This window comes from Stylophora pistillata, chromosome 3, assembly GCF_964205215.1.
Source record: "Stylophora pistillata chromosome 3, jaStyPist1.2, whole genome shotgun sequence".
Classification (NCBI taxonomy): domain Eukaryota; kingdom Metazoa; phylum Cnidaria; class Anthozoa; order Scleractinia; family Pocilloporidae; genus Stylophora; species Stylophora pistillata.
This window is the reverse complement of record NC_142521.1, coordinates 3,319,439-3,341,897: the sequence shown is the minus strand read 5'-3', so window position 1 is coordinate 3,341,897 and position 22,459 is coordinate 3,319,439. Positions and strand designations below refer to the sequence as shown.

Below are 22,459 nucleotides of genomic sequence, written 5' to 3'. Positions count from 1 at the left end.
TAATTGAGGAGAATGCGCTACCTTTCTATATAATATCAAGAAATGGATAGACATTCTAGTCTTCTCGGATAAGGACGAATAAACGGTAGGTCCCGTCTCCTGGATCTAGTAATTAGTTAATTTGGTTAGGCAGGGGACGTTAAAGAACACACTCACGAGATTACTGTGATGTGGTCTGGCCTGTTTACTGGGAATTGGGGGGAGGGGGCATCTTCAAATAAGTTTCCTTCGATTGTTTGTAAAATGCTGATGCAGTCCGGCCAAAGTCCCCCGAAAAGTGTTGTGATGCGCATTTGATCATATCCACATGTTAATTTGCGCAATACAAATATTAAATTATCACCATAATAAGAATATACTAAGAATATAATACTTGAGTTAAGGTTGTTATATTTATTTTGCTATATGCATCGGATTCGTGTTAATTTTTATTATAATCAATGTCTTGATGGTCACATGTACACAACAGGATGGCATGATGGTTTGTCTTGAAAACGCTCCAATTTTGACACCGTTCGCGAAAGTCTCCGTTTTCATCAGCGGCTTTGGCATTTTAGTATGTACGATGGGCAAAAACGTGTCAAAAACAATGCGTTTTCAAACGAAATCGCATTGTGTGCATGGTGCCTCAGTTTGACCGGGCGGCAAAGTGCAGCCGCTCTAATTAGTTCGTTGTTTCAAAATAAAAACATCTGCATTAACTGTAAGAAGCTTTTTCTTTCAGCTGTTTTTGTTTGGGTTTGTTAGAGGATTGCAGTAGCAACCTAAACGATTTTGAATTTAATTCAATTTCAATTCTAAACAGAGTTTCGCAGCTGCGCAGAAGTGAAAGCATTTGGGTACTCTTCTGACGGCCATTACCTGCTTCATCTAAGCGACAGTTGCAAAGACCCAACGAGAATCTACTGCCATAATATGAGATCTAACACGCCGCAAGAGTTCATCACCCTTGAGTCTGGTACGGAGAACAACTTTGCTATTGTGTATGCGCAGATGCTCAGAAATAGGGGCGACTGTAGTGGTGCTGTGCAATCCACATTGTACTCAAGTCGAGGCACCACTTACTTCAGCAAAGTGCGCCTTGATATCACAACCATGAAAATTTTGAGCAATGTTTCCACCTTCGCGCAGACTCAGGGAGGTAAAGACATCCCATATGGCAAAGCTGAGGATTGTTATTCGAGTAATTTCGGTAACTGCCGGAAAAGTCAGTTCAAGGTTGACTTTGACTTGAGCGTGACGAGACTTCGTGTTCGGAACTATGTGAACTGGAAATTATCGGGATGGCCGATAAGGTTGACGATGCAGGACTACCAGAAGTCGCCTGATGGTGCAGTGGTGTCTGCCAAGTGTGGAGGTGCATGTGGTTCATGTAAGCCATCTGAGGGATTTATCATATTGGAACCTTTGTGTTCTATTCCTGCTGGTAGGTATCAGGAATAAATTTTCCCCTTTTACAGCTTTCTTGACACAACTATGTTGTCGTGTATTTATTCAGTAATAGATAACAGATGACGTCAACATTTGGTGAGAAGAAAAGTGGAAGTGGCGCCGAGTGTGTCACTGATTTTTTGTGATCTCTTACTGTCCTGACCCACGGCAATAGTGACGTCATCTCTGCCTGCCTCTCAGTTCGTCTGTATGTCTGTCTTTCTACCTGCATGCCTAACTTACTACAGAAAATGTTCAGAGGTGAAGTAAAAGCGAGAAAAACTTTAGAAAGCGCAAGAAAAGTCGAGTGAACAAGTCGCAATAGGTTATAGTTCAGCAATCCTGCGTTTCTTTTGTCACACATTTAAAAAAATGTTTCGGGAAAGTGGCTGTATGGCTGGCGGCTTTTCCAGCTCGTGTCAAAAAGGGTTTCCCCACTCTGTTGACGTGTCATTTATTTGAATTTCTATTTCAGTTGTATACCACCATGGGAAAAATGCCTGGGGGGGTCATTACACAAGCGATGTCTGTCACCCAACACATGGCTGGATCAGAACAGACGACACCAGGCTTAAAGTTGTTCCAGTAAACTACGTTCTTAAACCCACACAGGGAAAAGATCCCTACATGATTTTCTATCGAAGAACAGACCTCATGCCTTAAGTTGGCATGGCAGGGAAGGGAAGGGAGGGGGGATGTCACTGGGAGAGGTTAGTAGCTTAAGTTGGCAGGGCAGGGAAGGGAAGGGGGGGGGATGTCACTGGATCAGAACAGACGACACCAGGCTTAAAGTTGTTCCAGTAAACTACGTTCTTAAACCCACACAGGGAAAAGATCCCTACATGCTTTTCTATCGAAGAACAGACCTCATGCCTTAAGTTGGCTGGGCAGGGAAGGGAAGGGGGGGGGATGTCACTGGGAGAGGTTAGTAGCTTTAGAAAATTAAGCCGAGTTTACACTATCAAGATTTCCTTGAAAAGTTTCCGTGGTCGTTTCGGAGGGAAAACGTAACATTTTTCTGTTGATAAACATTTTATTTAGGAACACAGAACGCTTGCCCGTCAATATTCACTACGAGCTGGGAGATTTGTAATGGATGGAAATTTCGGAGGGAAATGCCTTTCAAAACAATATTTTCCCCTGTGAATTTTGGTTGACTGATAAATTTTGTTTGCTCGTGTATGCAGTAAACGATGTTTGCTTAGCATTCCTCTTGCAAGGCCAAGGGAAAATTGCTTGTGTAAATTTGGCTGAACATTTTAGACATACTTGGTTATCTTTATAGCCGCTGGTCGGATCATGTTTTGTCACGCAATGCCTATGTGGATTGCGTAACGGACCAAGGAACGGCTTATTGGATAGCCTACTAGTAGGATCAGATGATCTATTTTAGGTACCACCGGTAAACATTTAGGGTTAGAAAACGTAAACTTACATTTTATCGATGGAACTTCCATAACACACTACGTAATTGACGTACATAACCATAACACAAGAGGTGAATAGTCGATTTAGTATGTACTAAAACAGTGAGATATAAATTACAAAAAGGTGATTCCAACTCATTTATTCCTGCAACGATTACATTATTTTTGGGGGCAAATCCCAAGCTAGTTGATCGAAGAATATCAGGAGTTTGAGTAGCCACTCAAAGCACTCCTTCAACGCTATCCACTGTTTAAGCATATACTAACGAGGCCTGTCGCGGTCACAACCAAGCACAGCAAAGCCCGCCAAGGTCAAACAAATTTTCGTTGTGATCTCGTTTCCAATAGAAATAAGGGACTAACGGAGACTTCTAAAGCATACTCCAAAGAATGTTCCCGGTGAGCTTTTCAGCAAAATATCTGTTCCATATCTTCAAGAAAATATAGAATTAATTCACGGCGCTGAAAACAACCAGGTGCAAATACTCTGAACGTATAATTTGGAGCCATACCTTCTTGACAAAAACTTCTCGAAAAGAATTGGAAAGAAGCAAAACCTTAAGTTTTAGGAAAAGATTAATATTATTCAGAGTTCTTTGAAGATACCTCTTAAAGACAAGTGTAGGTTAAGTAGCGTGGGATTGGAAATCATTGAGTGAAATTTATGAAAGAAAAAAAAGAGCCAAGCGAGTGCGAGACAGTAATAAAATTATGATTCGTTGGGATAGGAAATGGAAATCGAAATGGAGATGGAAATGGAAATGGAAATAGGAAATAGGACATTTTTATTAGCTGAAGTGTAATTTCCCAAGTCAATTGTAAAGGATAACTGAAATTCAATTTAAAAATCACCATGGACAATGACATGTAGATACGGAGATATAAAATGGAAGATGGCATTATTTTATAACTGTGGAAAGTAGATCTAAATGTTTGTAAACAATGTCGATTTAGTAATTCGACAAGGCTGTTGCCTACAGCTTGAGGCCAGAAAAGGATTAAATCTTTGAAAACAGGAAAAAGGATATGATGTACTCTGAAACTGCTTGTCGAAGTCCTGTGGACGCTTGGAAAGCTGCTCTTATGACTAGAGTTCATCCTCATTAGTTACTAACTTCGAAACCAAATCGTCATGAAACAAGGATGTGTTGTGACGACATGGAATGAAGTGATGACTTGAAATCAAACATTTAATGTTTAGGAGAAAAAAACAAACAATGTAACTACAGTCGCACACGTTCTTGCAGAGGTGAACAAGTTTTGTGTAACTGAGGTAAAAGTTTTAACATCCAACACTCATTCGCGACTGGAATTACCAACGAACAGTACATTAAACACCATTTCTGGCAATCGCTAGTCATCCAAAACGAACATCGTGTCATGCGTGGAATTTTCACTGACTTTGGCTAGTCAGCGCTATGATGGTCATAGTTTGAAAACAGGACCAAAAATTCGAAAGAGGGGTTTATATTTGTTGTAAAAACCTAAAAGTGGAACAAACATAATGAGCCCTTCGGGAACTTGAAAGGGTAACATGCTATTAGTGCAAAGCTTTGCACCCATCTGGATGGAAAGAAATGTATTTACCCGGGGTTAATATGTGTTTGTGAGGTGTTCGCGTCAAAGCGTCTCACGGTTTTCTACAGTGTCCTTGTTACAACTATTCAAACATTGATATTTGACTGAATAAATGACGCCTCTAAGACGTGTATGGATATGTCTTGTGTTATGACCCTTGGCTACTTATATTGTGTGTGTGTGCGTGTGTGCGTGCGTACGTTCCTCTTCTCTTTTTGCAAAGCCCTTGATCGTCACTGGTATAACAAGCTTAGTGGTTGACAGTTCACTGCTAGTTTCCAAAATCGACTAGGCAACAATTCATATCGTTTTATTTCTCAAAAATTTACAAAGTTGGCATTTAACCTTAGTGACGATGTCCATAGCTTATTTAACTGAAATACATCTTCACTCCTTATGAACAGAATTCAAACATCAAGGATAGATACAAATCCGTTTTGGTTTGTTCATGATTAAAAGTTAACGCAGCGGTCGCTCGAAATATCTATGCTACTTCAGCCCTCTCCAACAAGTTCTTCTCCTCCTTCGTGCGACTAAGTGGGTAAGGTAGTTGAAGGGGTTCCCTCTTCGTCTCCATTCTTCTGCAGTCCTTCTAAACCTTTGGGGAGACTAGTATCTTCGACTTCGCTACCAGTTCCCTCGACGAATTCTTCATAAGTCGACTTTTCTTTGAAGGGTTTGCGACCCAGAAGGTCAATCACGTCCTCTCTATCAAGAACTTCTTTTTCCAAGAGTCGTAAGGCAATCTGTTAGGCAAAGACATCAAGAAATACGTTTACGACATTGGCTAAGTAAGATGCAACCAGACGATAGTACAATCTCTGGTAATCAGCAAAAACTAACAACACATGGCCGAAGGAAAATCTTGAGGTCAGGCGGTCTGAACTGTCCTTAGAAGAGAATAATTGTTTTTTAGTTTAAGCCTAATAATCCTTTAAAAAAGAGTAATCAATAATAAGTTTTGATTCCAACGCTGATAGCCTCCGAACAACCTTTCTATCTCTTTTCCAACCTTTTTGTGGTATTTGGTAAACTGGCCAGTTGGGGTACTCTTAAATTGTTAGAGAGCAGCAGTCTTGTTACTTAATGATCCCATTCAACAAGGTAATAAAATTCGTTCAAAAAGACAGAAAAAGTAAAAACGGAATCTCAACTCATTTCTTACAGCCATGCGTATGGCGGGTCTTCTTATGGTTTTTATCAAAATGGAAGTTGTCAGTTTCTTAAGATCCCCCAAAAAAGGTGGCTGAGTTAAACATATGCAAGTCATTCGCAGAAACAAAACTGTAATAGAGACCTTTCCTCTCGAAGTGGTCACGTCTAACCCTATTGATAACATAATGAACATAGCACGCATCGTCTGATTGGTCGGTTCAGTTTCCAAGCGGATGCTTTTTTCAGATTATAGAGCCGGCAGAGCCGGAATGTAACTAGTTATAAAAGTAATAGCACGCATTTTCCGGGCTCTATAACGTGATAAAGCCACATCGGATGTTGGGACAACGCTCAGAAAGCTTATAAGTCTGAGATGATTTGGTTATAGAGCCCGGAAAAAAAGATTTTTAACCAGCTATTCCCCTACCTTTTCTACATCTTTCTTGTGTCTGGTGAGCAGATGAAATGTTCTTTCGTACGCTTTGTTGATGACTTCTCTGGCTTGTTCGTCTATGAGCTGTGCAGTCGCTTTGCTGTGGGGTTTATCAAAAGTGGGTTCTCCCTCGCGAGGCAAATCAAAAGACACGTTTCCAACCTTTCATTCATTAAATGTCGAAGGAAGGAATATTATTCTCGGCTAAGATTGCATTACTGGGAGAAGATAAATTTTCAGCAAGGTGCCCGTTTTGTGTTAAAATTTGAAACTTTCCAACGAAAAAAGACCAATCTGTGTCCCCACACTGAGAGCCGATGGAAAATAAACATGAGCCAAAATATCAAACTGTGCTCCGAAGCCAACTTAAACAAGTCTTAAGTAAGACGGCCTCATCTTTCTGATATTGATGGCGTTTCAACTAGCCCTTTCAATATGAAGAATTCAAAATTCAAAATTCAAAAGAAATCCAGCGAGTTTTAAACGCTTGGCCGCGATTTTAACGCGTTATTTACCTGCGCATAAGCACTCTTGGTAACTTTACTGAGATCGTCCTGCGCACCGCATTCCTCTCTCGTTGTTTTTCCATATTTGCACGCAGAAAATCCAGCCCCCCTCCCTCCCCCCTCCCAAAAGAGAGGAGAACTGTAAGTGATGAATAAATTAAAAAGGTAACACACTAAAAGTAGGGAACGATTTGGTCATTTTCACTGATCCTCATCAAATTTACACCAAGTGCTGTAAATATACGTAGATCTGCCAGTGCGAGGACTTCCAAATGCAAACTTAAATCGTACACGTTCAACGTAACAAAATCCTATTTATGACTTAAGTTTCCCTTAACAAATTCTGAATGAGGTTTTCCGCTACTTTATTGGTGCCAGTTTCTCGAAGCAAAATATAAATTTTCTTTCTGTGCTGGTAATTCTGGGAAATTTCTACGATTTCTCATACAATGCGGCATATTTGATATCTTAGAGCGCGGCATATTTGATAGAAATTGGAACCAAAACAATCTTATTGCCTTCAACAGTGTAAACGTATTTCCAAATTGTACCTCATTTGTGAGCTGAACCCATAATCTCTGTGGAAATAACTAGCTTCATAAACCTTAGGATTTACCTGCAGGGTAACCAATCACACGATGCATACCTGCACATTTTTGTTATGGTCAGTTAATCAACATTGGGCAACGGACTGCTCTGGTGACATATAATTTAGAGGCGCTGACTGTTTGCTTATTTTATGTGTCAGGAACTGCCGGTAACGCTCTTGGCTGGCAGTGCAACCAGCCCTTCACCACCAGAGATCAAGATAATGATCACTGGGGTCAAAACTGCGCTATTCAGTACAAAGGAGCCTGGTGGTACAATGCATGTCACCACTCGAATCTGAATGGCTTGTATCTTCGTGGCATTCACTCCTCCTTTGCTGATGGTGTGAACTGGTATCACTGGAAGCGATTTGGATACTCCTTGAAGAGAACCGAGATGAAAATAAAACCAATGAATTCCTGATCGTGCATGGCTTTCTTCAAGTATTCGAATACCACGGAAGCGCGACACGCGACACGTTAACCGCCTCCTGGTAAGCCCAACTGGCAGAGCGCCGGACTATTGTACGGGAGGTCGAAGGTTCAAGCCCCGGCCGGACCAACACTCAGGGTCTTAAAATAACTGAGGAGAATTTGCTACCTTTCTATAATATCAAGAAGTGGATAGATATTCTAGTCTTCTCGGATAAGGACGAATAAACCGTAGGCCCTTTCTCATGCAGGGTTAGGAGTAGGAGACGTCAATTTCCCACGCACGAGATCACTGTGTGGTGCATTTCCTCCCTTGGGGTAGGATGGGTGGGTTTACTGGGTCCGCAGTAATTGGCGCAAGCGTTTGTGGCGTCCCTGCCTGTCGGCGAATCTAATAAATTAAACACACAACAAGGGCTTTGAACAATTGACACTTTTTTCTATCTTTTTTTTTTATGTGGGGGAGGTGGGGGGGGGGGAGGTGAAATGTGCCAAAGTCAAGCAAGACGGGAAGCACGTGACATGTCAAGGTACAACCATTTCGGTCAGTGACATAGGAAAATGTGATTCTCGCCTTGCTGGATACAGAAATTTTGTGTTCAATTCCTTGAATTAACCCGGAACTGTCTAGATTTGAAGGCCAGGGCTAACCAGTTCCAGGGAATGCCTCGATAGTAGCGGAGGTTTCAATAAACGCCAGTTACCGGCGGTCTGTCGCCGTCCATAAGATCTCCCACGGCCGTCTGTTGAGCCTGTGAGCAGGCTTTCGTGTTTCGGTTTTTTCCAACAGCACAGCCGCCTATTAAACCATCAGCTGCCACTTACGAAAAAAGTTATTCAAACTAGTACTCCTGGATAGTAGCAAAGTGAAAGAGCAAGGGAGGCTTGGGTCGGGGCGGGTTATTAAAGGCCCATTTTCATCCGAGATCCTTTGCAGTCGTTTGTTTTTATTTTGGAATCGCGCTATTGTTAAATGGCGAACTCTGATAATCATTTACAAACAGTATTAAAAAGAAAAACAAAGATTTGGTGAAGAACACAGTAAACAAATTTGCAGCTAAATATTTGAGACTGAAAAATCATAAATCGAGTCTGTGTATAAAACTTGTACAAAGCTTATTTGATGTTGAAGGAAATTGTTCGGCTTCAACACTAAATAAAATATAAACAAATAACCAATATTGGCCAAAACGGATTTACTTTACGCATTTCAATTATAGAATAATGACTTGTACAAATGAGATCGCTCACATACATATCTCAGGATCTCAAGTAAAAATCAGTCAAATAATTATTCTCACCTCGAAAAAATCTCCCCGGAGTCTCTAGTTCCATCGTAGGAACAATGCAATAACATTTCTGCAAAAGCACTGTCTTAAGTGTTACCGAAACCCATTGTTGTTTTCCTTGCCCTCCATAAATCATACGCAGACTCTCGAAGTCGAATAACCTTTGCCGAGCCGGGCAGACCCGGCCTTCCTCTAGACCGCTTCTTCGGCGGCATCAACTTTTCAAATGACGTTTTTCACCGTCATACATGTAAGAATTGAAAACTATTTACTGATATGGATACTACGATAGTTTGTTGTTCGCACATGATTCAAGATGGAACTTTGAAAGCCCTAATTAGTAAGATGGAAGAAGATATCAAAGCGATTCCGCAACTTCGAGGAAAATAGCGTATTTTTCATATATGAAAAATGATCTGGGCGCGCAAGGGATCTCGGTTGAAAATGGGCCTTTAAGCAACTCGACCTAAGCCATCCTCGTTTTACCATTCCTCTGCTCTTTTCGCGCTTTTTTTTTTTTTTTTTTTGACAAACTCAACGCTTGAACGGCCTAGGTCGTGGCTTTTATTTCAAACTAAGCCCGGTGAACTCAGCTTTTATATGAAACCAATATTTGATCAGGGCTCGGCCATTATAAACGAATCGTATTTTCCTGTGGTGATCCTGAAGACTTGTAATAACTCTTTATCCAATCCGCAGGATAAGCTAAATCAAGGCAGATGTGATCGAGTCGGGCTGACCGTAAAACTGTAATTCCCAAACGCCTCTCTCTCGTTTCTGAATACACTAAGGCGTGTCCTTTGTCCCAAGAACTTGACCCTGGAATAATACCTTTGGGCTCTAACATTTCCATACTTAGTGGTATGTTACTCTTTGTTCTTATGCGCCCATCGAGTTTACTTAAGTGAATTCAAGAAGCAGTTTTCGACCTCAAAGGAACTATTTACTTCAATGCTCATAATTGACTGAGTAAAAGCGCTGAAAGAAAAATACTCTTCTTCAGTAAATACAATCTTTTTTTAAATGGAGGAATCGATGACGATGAAATTTGTTTTTCACTTTGCCTTACATGGTCAAGATATCGATCAAGTTAGTCGGTACGATTACTGGGAAAATCAAGGGAGCATTTTTGCTTTTACGAAGGGTTCTCTTCGGTTTCCTGGCAACACTTAGGTTCTGTTTGTTCACAACATTCTATAACAATCAGAGCGCTAAACTAGAACAGGCGAGGACACAAGCAAACACAAATTTACCCTATAACATTACCATCGTCATTATCATTATTGTTGCTATCGCCATTATCATTATTATTATTAATTTTGTTTGCATTGTAAATGCTATAAAAATCTATATGAATTATTAATACAAGACAACTTAAGATCGTATTTATTATCAAGGAACACCTTGCAAATGACAGTTTCGCACTATGAACGCTACGGCGATCTGATGTCTAAGATAACCACGAATATTTCCTAGACTGAGTCGTCGACAAGGTATTTCGAATTCATTCTCTATGCAGCCATAGTTATAACACATACGAGATAAGACAACTAGATATATAAATTCCCTTTATCAGTGGTATTCAGCTGATAGCCACATCAAACAGCGTATCATTAAGGGTTCAACTATTTGGCAAAGCAAACGATCTACCATTCAGGATGTAAATTTGAAATATAGGGTCAATTTTCTGGAGATTTCAGTTTTCTTCTAGATGGAAAACTCTTGAAAATGGCTTCTACTTGGCATGTAAAGGTAGTAAACTGTCTTAAACTGAAGATCTTACGTTTTAAGCGTGCGTGGTTGAATTTTTTTTGTTAGACTTACTTTTGTTTAGTAATTAAATTTACAGTATTCAATTCTTCAATATGACACTCAAAAGCAAATTTAATTCCCTGCAATCGTCAGGGAATAAGCTAGTTGGGTTGTATGTAGTGTGCTCTTCCATAAGCTGAAGATCACACGATGGGAACTTCAAGGGAAGCTGTAACCATCTGCCGACATGATCTATATTTGGAACACTCCTATTATTTTTCGAACGCTTTGCTCACAGTTTCATTTTCAAAGCCATTTGTATACTAAGAGATTAGAACATCCATCTACATGTTCCACTTTGTGTTTCCAGTCGAAGCGACGGCTATCAACAAAATTTTCAAGGGCGAAGAGAAGCTGAGTTATTCAGATCGTCGCAAAAAGACGAGAGAAAAACGGCGTCTTTGAAGTGTTTAAAAACGAAAAGATTTCAGCGATTTCTAAGGTTGTACGCAAATTGCACCAAAACTATTTTCACGAATTCAAGCGGCATTCTCAGAAGTGAGAGACAATTTGCAATATTAGTGCACTGACCCTGACAGTTGATTTTTTTAAAATATCAAGTGGTGTAATATTTCTGGGATTCTGAATGTAAACCTCACTACATGTGATGCTTTGTTTCAGGATGACATGAAAACGATTAGCATTTTCATTATCCGAGCAATAAAACGACAGCGTTCATGTTTGCGGGCATGTTTTGGGCCCGATTCAGAATCATTTTAGCGCGAACTGTTAGGCGAGGGTTAGGACTACCCCTGAAAAGGAACCAAACATATTTGTTCCCGAGGAAATAAACTGTATTATTATCATGATAATTACTTTAGAGGGAATCGGGAAAATAAGAACCGTGAAAAGAATTGAGAGCAGAACTGTCTAAACGATCACTCGGGTGCGCGAGAGGGCTAAAATACATTTTCTACCGCCAAAATCTCCATTTCAGCCTGGATTATGCGCCACGATACTGTAAAAAGCGATATAAATATGGTTTTGAAAGTGAGGTTGCTACGCGGAAAAAACAATAGAAAATGTCTTTAATGATATTGACCTTCATCTTCTGATCGTATACTTCTTGTGAGGACTTCTGCAAAAAGATCGATTTTAAATAGAAAGAAAAAAATGGGAGTCAAAGTGAACTAAGGTTCAGGCGGAATTTCACTGAAAAATCAACACAGATGTAAAGGGTGAAACCGGCGTAATGACGCTGTCAATAGGGAATTTAAGCAAACCACGACGGCGACGGCAACGAGAACGTAGAAAAACAATAGATCTAATTGGCAGAACAATAGCCTAGCACGTACGTTTAAAACTTTGTACATTTCTTAGCCGTCCTTGGCAAAACAACAACGTGAAATCACCAAAATTTGTCTCGTCTGCGAACCGAAACCGCGGCGGCAAATTATTTTAATTTGCATTTGGAACTCTACGCTACTTTTATGCGTTATGTTGAGTTTGAGGTCTGGCGCCGTATGAGACGGTAAACATATGCAGCCATTTTCGAAATTCTAACTAAAAGTAGAAACTCATTTTTTAATCGACGTCTTCCGTTGCGTTGCCGTCGTGACTGCTCAAGTTCCCTAATAAGTCAACATATGCAGTCTTGAATATGCTGCCTCGACAGAAACACGAATTCTAATTGAGAACGCGGTATATCTCATTACAAGGCACGTTCATTTGTAAAAAACTGGCCTAATTCCTTCGTTTCTCTTGCATTTTGACATCAAGTGAATGTTATTGAAAAACTACCAGCCTCACTCCCTTCAAAAACTCCTTTCCGAAAAAAAAAAGCATTACAAGAGCTGTCAGCTTCAAAGACCAGCCGACGAAAGGAAGAAGGAACGATATTAAGTTCTGAACTGTCGAACGCCTTGATACACTGAATTTTATTTATGATAGAGAGAACTTTAAGTTTGTTAGTAAAATTGATATCAAAGCAAAATCGAATGGATTTGCTTTTTATAGAAAACGCGTAAAGAAGGATGCGGTTGGCGTATTTGCATTCCGCGGTCATCTAAGCGGAGCGAGCCGAATGTTTACAGTGCTCAATATAGAAAAATGCGTGTTTCGTTTCTAGCTTGCTCAAAAATTCTCTTCCGCTTTCTAAGTGGAGCTGCTCATTCATTCTGACGTTGTCACCGTTTCAGGCTGCACCTGGTACGGCGGAAATTATTCATTTTAAGATGAGCTGAATATCTGTGAAGTTTCGAAACCGGGAATCGCTCTCCTTGTTTCGGAAGTTTCTTTTGGCGTAACTTTACGTTTTCTTGAGCCACATGTCGGCCGAATTCTAAAGAGTCTTTTTAATCCTTATTTTTGAGCCGACTGGGAGCATTCACTTAGTTTTTGATTGACAGCTGTTGTCTCGCTGGCCATTCAGATCATTTTAAACACGAAGGCGCGCTATAAAAAGAGCCTTAGGTCCCACTGGACCATTTGTAAATCAACCGTCGTGTGATGCAGAACTCTTAGAGTTAAGTCAGCTTGAGCTACAGCTACTCTCCAAAGCAGTGAACAACGGGCGCATTCCTCAAAATTGTTTTATGTCTTCATCATAATACAAGAATTTTTGAGATTTGTATTTCCGTTCTCCAACGGAAACTATCTTTATTTGTGGAGGTAAATTTGAGATCGAAGTAGGTGATTCGCACGTTACCTCATGCCACCATGCTGGTGGAAGTAAACAATAGATATCACATTACCTCATTTTGTTCGTCTACCAGCATTTGAATTTGACTCGCACACGTCAACGGTGAGTGACAAATGAGCCTAGGTCTTCCCAGGGAAGACTTCCTTATATAGCACGCCTTCGTGTTTAAGAATTGACATGACCCTCCTGTCAGTATGAATAAGTTAAAAAAATTTGAAAGAAAACACTCAAAGAATGTAGAAAGTAACGATTTGGCACCATTGAAACCAATTAGTCTCTTCACATCCAGCGATGCGCGCGATCACCGACTCATTCATCACTTTAAAATGCACAAGTAAAGTTAATGTGGTCAGACAAAAAAATAAGACAAAACAATAAAATAATTTCGTAGAATATTACAACAATGGCTAGTCCGAGGTTTAAAATTTCCCACAACAGCCACTAGAAGGTGGAGGTCAACGATCAGCATACTTTGGCTAACAAAAGAGCTATTTCTTGTCATGAAATTTTTATATCTCTCTTTCTTCCAAGGGCTTGAGCCTTTTTTAAAGATTTTCCGCTGGATGGTTATTTGATGATAATTTCTGATTGTCACTGATCGCTGTCACGTTCAATTCTTCATCAGATCCTGACCTCTGCGATATTACGATGGGACTACTTCTTTATGTTTTAGTGGCCCTCCTATTTCTGGTGAGTTTCTCAATTCATATTGTGGACAAAAACCATGCGCAACACTCAAAATGATCACACTTAGCTAATTAGCTTAAAAGGGTTATGTGATGTCTATTTAGTTTACTCAGTTTTGATGAAAAAAAAAAAGACTGTATGTCAGATTTCTTAAACTTGTAACCATATATATATATCTTATTAACCAAGCGCAAGGGCCGTACTGGGAGAATATTGGCCCGAGGTCTTGACAGTACGGACCGAGTGCAGCGAGGTCCGTACACAAAAGATCGAGGACCGATATTCTTCCAGTATGGTCCCGAGCGAGCTTGGTTAACAAGAGATTTATTATACGACTGAAGTTCAAAGGGACACAAGTGCGGTGTCATTCGGGACCATTCGGGACAGTGCCCGGTCCAATACTGAGAGAATATTGACCGGCAATAGAGCATTTTGATTGGTTGGTTTTAGTTATTGGCCCTCTGACTGCCCAAGTCGTGTAATAAAACGTATGTATTGGTTTCCCTTTACCATGAGAGTGCTCCCGTTCTGTTAATCCTAACGTAAATCCATTATATCCATCTATCTAACCGATTCACGACTAGAACCAAGATTTAAGCTTTTATTTTGAGCTGAGGTTATTTTTGACCTCGAATTCGATTAGGAAAAGGTTTGCCTTTTTGTGAGGCTTTTAAGCGTAATGAGTGGTTAAAAATCTAGGAATGTAAAGCACACTGATGACTCTTTTAATTCAATGGAATTAAATAAATTGTGAATGTGTAACAGCGATATAATGGTATCATCCACAGAAGGCAGTCATGAGTATTTCTCTGATTGTGCCACAGAATTCCTGTTTATTAATTTAGCTACCACTGGAAAGTTTTCTGTTTAAGCTGATTTCCGTACATTGCAGATTTATGGATATTCTGACGTTTCTGGAAACTCTTCAGGTATTAGAAAACACGTCTTTATGCTTTTGTAATGAAAGTATATGACCAAAGACTAAACTAATCACAGCGGCCAATCAGTTAAAGGAAAAAATCACAAGGAGCTGAGAAAACTTAAAGTAAAAAAAAGTGAAACTACCCGAGGGGCGGGAAATACGGTTGACGAAGCAGCTACCTGTTTTAGTTTTGAGGGTGATTGAGTGAGAGACTGACGAGGGTTTTTACAACAATGAGAGAGCTAACATGAATGAAGCAAATGCAACTCAATCCAAGATTTCTCTCTGGTTTAACATTATTGATCATACAGTAAATGTGGCTCCCTGTAGAACAAAAAACAATGATCCAGGCCAGGTTTCGAATATGGAAATTGCGATCAGGAGTCCACCGCAGTCATCACTGTCAGGGCGGGGTTGCGCAAGCAGACAGTATGCGAGCTGAGACGAATGTTGAATTAGCGTCAAGGGAAAGATCATTTTATATGCCGATGAAAATCTTTCCAAAAAAGCCCCTATGAAAATTAATTATTTATAATTTTTCTATTGTATTTATCTCTTACTTTCTTTTTTATGTAGAATATCCCGGAAGTGCCGTTATGGTGTATTGGAGACCATGTTCTGCCTCTGTGATGACTATCTACAGCAGAAAAGTACCCTCAGAAGGCGACAAATCAGATTGGAACGCTGTAAACGTATCGGAACATGAACGAAGTTATGCTCTTAACCTTAGTTGTGGCACGGAGTATGAAATAGATGCCAAAGCTTGGAACTCGGCGCCATTAGATCACAGCAACTCTCAGAAAGTGAAAACACCTGGAGGTAAAAGAAAGAGTCGTGAGGTTTTTCTTACCTTGCCAAGTCGTGTGAAAGGTCTGAGTGCAGTAAAATCGATGATAAAAAGCCTTTTACTCAAAAATATTTTGAAGAACTACTTACATTTCCCTCTCCTCGGTGTTGGTGTGATGAAAGAAAAAAGGAATTTGTTCTATTTTTACGACAAAATTCTAAAGGAGCGACAGGAGAAATTAAATGCATTTTAAATTCTTATCAAGGTAACTTGTTTTGCTATTAATATGCTTTACAGAGTCAGTTTTGTCTATTTGTTCTTTCCTGGAGGTCATTTCTGACCAAAGAAAAAAAGAACCCGAGTTACTTCCTTTAGGAAAAAGGCTTACATTTGCAAGTTTTATTAATCAATTTTTAAATGTTTTCATTTCAGACGAACCATTAGCTCCGGTCATAGTAAACAAAGAAGTACACTTGGCATCTAGGTGTGATGTGAACCTGAAGTGGAGTTCCCCAGACGACAATGGCTGCCCATTGACAATGTACACGATCTACTACAGAGATCCTCAATCTTCAAGTCAAGATTATAGAATCAATGTTACCGGGGATACTACTTCGAGGGATCTCCCACCGCTAAAGTGCAACACTGACTACATCTTTAAAGTGACTGCTTGGAACGAATTGGGAGAAAGCGTTCCCTCTGATGAATGGCGAATGAAAACAGGGACTTTGACGGATAATTTCTTAGCAAGAACACTCAGCATTGCTTTACCGTCAGCTTGCGGGCTCCTGGTTCTCTCTACTTTTGGAATTGTTTGTTGGAAAAGGAGAAACAGAAAAACGAGGAAAAGCCGAGGCCATAAGTCCAGGTGGTAAGCTGGGACATCTCTATCAGTATCGCAAATAATCAAGCTTCGCTTTGGATAAGATTCCTTTCTGAGAAGAGTTAATTGCAAAAACATGAAATGTAGATACCGTGGACGTTAGGCGAGCATCAGTTTCAGCGGAGTAACAGCTAGCTCACTCTCTAAAGTATCAAAAGGCTTTATAAACCTCAGGAAGAAATGGGGGGCGTATTGATACGAAAGGAGGGAGGGAGGTGAAGAGTAACCTGCTGAAAGTTAACTTTTTCAAATGTTATTTATCTAATATTTTAAGGATGCTAAACCGTTTTATTTCTAAATTAAGATATCTTATAGACAATTAAAGGCATTCTCTCAGTAGGTGTTTTATTCTTTTAGGTCAAAATCCGACATTGTTCCTCTCCTTCGTAATGAGATTCGACCCGAGCGGGTACTGTTTATGGAGGAACTGGGTCGAGGCGCTTTTGGCAAAGTCTATAAAGGCACTCTTAAAGAAATAGCAAAAGTTGAGGTGTTTTTCAAACCTCGAGAAGAAAGAGTAGTGGAACTTCACGGAGGAAGAGCAGTCGCAATTAAAGTCCTTCTCGGTAGGCGGAAAAAGAATCAATAAGTTCCCTTCGTAGGCAAATACTTTCCAACAATATTAACATGAGCCCGTTAACAGAATGTAGCACTTATTCTTGACCCACATGCATCCTTTTAATTGTGGATTTATTTTTCACTGTAAGACTTGCATGCTCCTGTGAATTCGAGAACACTTTTTCCACTCAGTAGATTGTGGCTTTCCAAAATACTAGAAACAATATTCAACGCCGTGTTCCAGGTTTCCTGACAGGCTGTTATACATTTGTACAATAAGATAACCTTTCTTTGCAGCAGACCTCTTTATCAATTTTCACGAGTTTTCTAGTCATGAAAGGAATTAAAACATTCATCGACCTGAACAGTTTTGTTTGCAGTTCCCTAACTGCAAATGTTGATATGAGAACACTCGAAGCGTTCATCAGAACTAGGATTTCTATATTTATCGAGGCTGCTGATTTGTAAGGAAATCATAATTTAGAGATTTAGTATTATGCTACTGATCCTCAAGCCTAATTTCAAAGTGGACTTGCTCATATTGGGAATACAATTTACAGTGCTACCTTCCTAACTCTCCTAATTGTAAGTTGTGTTTGTGTCACTTTTTTCTTTTTTGGGTTTATTTGGGTCGTATTTTAAACATTTCATGTATTTTTTTGACAGAAAATGCTAGTGACGAAGGAAAGGAACTGTTTAAGAAAGAAATTGAGTTTATGAGCCGCGTTGGTTTTCACCGGAATATTGTCAACATGATTGGCTACTGGACGAGGTCAGAACCCATCATGCTCCTCTTGGAATATGTTCCACATGGAGATCTTCTTCAATGGCTAAGAAAAAGAAGCAGACAGGTGACGGAAGTTTGCTGCTTTAACGCTGCTCTTTTATTAAAAAAGTCTACCTTTCTGCTTGAAAAGCATAAGTTGTAAATCTATTCAAAGCATTTTTCAAACTGACTAAAATAATTTGCGATAGACAAGAAATTTTTTTTTGAGGAATGCAGAGGGATTGTCAGGGGAAGAAGGGCGAGGTAGACAATCTTTCTCTTCCCAGGGGTTTTGTTTCTGACTTGTGTATTCAAGGAAATCCGCTTGCTCAAACCATGCATAGGTAAAAATGATTAAAGACTGAGCGGAGTAACAACTAGATGATAACACTAACAATTAAGTATGATGCACGATCCTTCGCAGTAGATAGCGCTATTTATGCAATAGCGAAAATCAGACCTGAAAAAAATCAGGCCTGTACGAGATTCGAACCACTGACCTCTGCGATACTAGTGCAGCGCTCTACCAATTGAGCTAACAAGCCAACTGGGAGCAGGCCGTTAAGTTGATTCGTAATAAACCCGTGATGATAAATCAGATACAATGAATATATGAAGTCCATATATTTTGAACTGCGGTATTAAATGCGTATGATGCACAATCCTTCGCAGTAGATTTAATACCGCAGTTCAAAATATATGGACTTCATATATTCATTGTATCTGATTTATCATCACGGGTTTATTACGAATCAACTTAACGGCCTGCTCCCAGTTGGCTTGTTAGCTCAATTGGTAGAGCGCTGCACTAGTATCACAGAGGTCAGTGGTCCGAGTCCCGTACAGGCCTGATTTTGTTCAGGTCTGATTTTCGCTATTGCATAAATAGCGCTATCTACTGCGAAGGATCGTGCATCATACGTATTTAATACCGCAGTTCAAAATATATGGACTTCATATATTCATTGTCACTAACAATTAAATGGACAATTGATATCATTGGAAAGTTCATTACATTTTCAATGTATTTCTCATTAAAAGTGTTAAAGCAAGCTGAGTGTATTTTAACTTGTTCTGACGATGTGTGTCATAAATTGCAGATCAAATGCAAGAACGGCATAGATGGAGTCATTCGTGAATCCGTGACATTTTTTTTTGTCAGCCCAAAAATGTCAGAGAAGGACAATGACAATACCAAGAAAGCCATTAAGATAGAGAAGAGAGCCGCAAATGACCAAGGATTAATCAGCTCTTCGCAAATAGCCCTATCGGTGAACGAGGAACAATCCACTAAAGGGGAGAACGATCAAGTAATTTCACAAATGCCATGCATATGCGGGACGAACATGGCTTCCAAAGGTGTTGATAGGGCTCAGTCAACAACACTTCAAGCTGTTACAGCGCAGCCTCAAGTTGTTAATACTTCTGGAAAAGCTTTAGAAAGTGGCAGATGTGATCAAGCAGAAATTACAGAAGAGAAAGAAAACGATGAAATCGCAATCTCGTCCACAGCTGGTGGAGTTAGTCACAACACAACAAATCTTCCTGGTGGAATTTGTCACGAAAGTACAACTAAACACGATTCGAACAGTGAGAACGCCGCAGAATATAACGAAGGCAAGGAAGGAAAAGTGAAAGATGAAATCACATCAAACACTGATGAAAAAAAAAATTCAACACGAAATCGAACTGCGCGAAGTTTGCCAAAGCCACCGCAAGAAAGAAAAACACAAAAGTCAAGGGAACAGCAAGGACTTGACAATGCCGTTGACTTCTCCGTTGACAATGTTCTTTGTTTTGCATGGCAAATAGCAAAAGGAATGGTATGTCCTTTCTTATGAGAACATTCAGAAAGATCGTGAAAAGATGGAGAAACATATTCACATATTGAAGTGATTGAAATCAAGCCGGTAGGAGGCAAGACCGTGTTCCTTTAAATTCTCCAGTGATTCTCTTAAGCGCATAGATATCGACAGATTAATCATCAATGGAGCAGAGACTAATAATTTCGCCCGGGTTTGTCAGTAAGCCTCTATCTCCAAAAAGAGAAGCACTTAAAGAATAATTGGAGTGAGATACAAATAGGCTTAAAAACGATCCCTTATCTACGGCTTACCCAGTGACACCTACAGCGCAGAGGTTCTAAAAGAAGTGTACGCGCTCAGAGTCTGAGTTTTTTCTCGATCGAATATGGGTGCTCTATGTTGACAAAACTTATTGTGAGTATGAGAGAAATTATTATTTGCTTCCGTTCTTTTTCCACACAGGCATACTTGGCCAACAAAGGATTTGTCCATCGTGATCTGGCCGCACGTAATATTCTTCTTGGTGAAGACAGAGTTGTGAAGATTGCTGATTTTGGCCTGTTACGTCACACTTATGGCGACATTTACGAAGTCAAGAACACTACAAAACTGCCTGTTAAATGGATGGCGCTGGAGTCGTTACATAATGGCACCTACACTTCTAAGAGTGACGTGTGAGTAATCAAAAGCTTAGAGTATACTGGCAACTCAAAGAAATGAATCAAAAGACGCAATTGCATAAGCCGAAGGTACTAATATGTCAAGTTCAAATTGCGTCAGCTACTTACTGGAATATCATCAGGTTAAATACTTGGCTCGTTAATTATTCAAACTGAGAGTCTTCTGAGTAGACTCATAGTACTTACTGTTCTCTTTCTGTAGGTGGTCTTTCGGTGTACTTCTTTGGGAACTGTGCACAATGGGTAAGTTATGACATTGCTTTAATCACATTAAAACAAAATGTAGCCAGTAGTTTATAGAATGACAGAGGCTATAAGTTTTCAACAGCTGTAATCATTATGCTAACTTTTCAAGTTCCTAGCTACACTGCCGAGATCAAAGGATCCATTCGACCTAGATGCATCCACTAATAATTTTCATAAGCCATTGACAGCTTTTTCGACTTGAGTTAAGGAATATTTTTAAATAATCTCGAAAACTTTTGTTTCCCCTTCTTTCATATAGGTGGCATTCCGTATCCTGGAATCAGTAACAGAGATTTGTACAATAACCTGAGAACAGGATATCGAATGAGCAAGCCAGACATATGTTCTGACGACCTGTGAGCTTACAAATTCATCTATTACCTACGTCATTAAGAATGAAGTGTGAAGCCCCAGTTACAAAGAATGTAATTCACTCTCTATATGTTTTGATAAAAAAAATCGCATACAACCATATGGTAAACGTGTCATCGCCATGGTAACATAGATTAGGTTAAGTGCATTTATTTCTCTTAGAGAGGTTCACTTTGTACAAAATTATTATTTGAAAGTTGAGCGATATCACTTTTATTTGCTTTTATACTTTTGAGTTCGTTTCGTTGAAAGCGTTGTTATTTGACAATGATGCAGTGTTTTTTTCGTACCAGGTACGAGCTAATGCTTTACTGTTGGAAGGAGGACCCAAATGAGAGGCCATCATTCGATCAGCTGCTGTCGAGAATAGAGACCATGATGACAAAAGAGACTCCCTACTTGGATTTAGAAGAGGATGGTGAAGCTGATCCCTCCTAAAGTGCAACAAAATCCGAAAAAGATAGTTGAATATTATACATGATTAAAATTTGAATGAACAGATGAAGATTTTACTAGGAAATTTGATTCGTTAATTATATCTTTGTTTAAGAATTTTGGTTATTTGAAATCTGAGTATTATAAAAAGTAAAAAGTTAAGATTGTACAAAGTAATCGTTTTTGTGGAGGCAGGAAAAAAGGAATTAGATAACTTGCAATGAACAAGTATAGGCTCAAGTCAATAGCTCTTATTCCAGTTCTGAGTGCGTGGTTTAGTTGGAAGCGATTCTTTGCAAAGCGGTCAACTCACGGGCTTGTCAGCGGGCTCCTTAAGCCACGCGGCCGTCTAATTCCTTCACGTGCGAAATTTGTTTTGATTTTCTACAACGGTTAAAAAGGTAACATTGTATAACATGGATACGCTCTATTCTTTTGCATGTTTTGATTTTGCTTTGGTGAAGCCCGTTCTAGAATGCGAGGAACCTTAAAAAACAAACCAGAGTTTAGGTGCGAAATGTCTTCGTCGGGAAGTGTAAGTTACGGTTCAGAGTCAAGCTTTGATAAAAACAGTACAAACACCTCCACCAAGCTCACTTACTGTCACTTTAGAAGTAGGGTTCGTTGGTAACTTGTCAAACCCTTAATCTACCTCGACCTGTCATTAAAGCGTGGGATAGATTCAGTAGCCGCCATTTTTTCTGTACATGTCTTTTAAAGGAAAGTCTCCGCCATATTGTTCCCAATGTACTACATGGCTCAACGTCGGCATTATGAACATTGCCTGACTCCCAAACAAGTAAAAAAGCATCCCATTCCTCTCGCCACATGTTTGGTTTCAAAATAGTAACTAAATTATACTTTGCCACTCAACTGAATGACCAAATGACACGAGACCGCGCTAACCCAAAAGTGGGGCTAAACCGCTCCAGAACTGTTGAAAATGGTACCCACAGTTCGTTTTGAGCAGATTTAGTAAATGCATCTACATGGAAATTTTGGAGCAACGCGATCAGCAAAATTTAAG

The 22,459-nt window shown here is 39.7% G+C and overlaps 1 protein-coding gene and 1 long non-coding RNA gene across 4 annotated transcripts; one reads left to right on the top strand and one right to left on the bottom strand.

Annotated features, from left to right (window-relative positions):
- Nucleotides 1–4,722: 4,722 nt before the first annotated feature.
- On the bottom strand, nucleotides 4,723–6,438 carry LOC148734118 (uncharacterized). Its single transcript, XR_015998852.1, has 2 exons — nucleotides 6,019–6,438; nucleotides 4,723–5,182 (listed from the first exon to the last, which is right to left on the bottom strand). It is a non-coding gene; the product is annotated as an uncharacterized LOC148734118 (long non-coding RNA).
- A 1,597-nt stretch (nucleotides 6,439–8,035) lies between these two features.
- Nucleotides 8,036–22,117, top strand: LOC111341535 (tyrosine-protein kinase receptor torso). 3 transcript variants are annotated; one of them, XR_015998846.1, is made up of 12 exons: nucleotides 8,036–10,331; nucleotides 13,917–13,981; nucleotides 14,871–14,907; nucleotides 15,477–15,719; nucleotides 16,120–16,558; nucleotides 16,928–17,136; nucleotides 17,795–17,979; nucleotides 18,995–19,717; nucleotides 20,162–20,373; nucleotides 20,582–20,622; nucleotides 20,885–21,050; nucleotides 21,291–21,396. XR_015998846.1 is itself a non-coding variant. In XM_022948525.2 (12 exons), exons 2-12 carry the CDS (start codon nucleotides 13,940–13,942, stop codon nucleotides 21,433–21,435), a joined length of 2,373 nt encoding a protein of 790 aa, XP_022804260.2. In that variant the 5' UTR covers nucleotides 9,859–10,331; nucleotides 13,917–13,939; the 3' UTR covers nucleotides 21,436–22,117. The 3 variants fall into 3 exon arrangements, 2 of the variants coding, with proteins under 2 accessions (XP_022804260.2, XP_088609816.1); XM_022948525.2 differs by having other exon boundaries at nucleotides 9,859–10,331; nucleotides 20,885–20,981; nucleotides 21,291–22,117; XM_088753690.1 differs by having other exon boundaries at nucleotides 9,859–10,331; nucleotides 13,823–13,981; nucleotides 20,885–20,981; nucleotides 21,291–22,117.
- The last annotated feature ends 342 nt before the right edge of the window (nucleotides 22,118–22,459 follow it).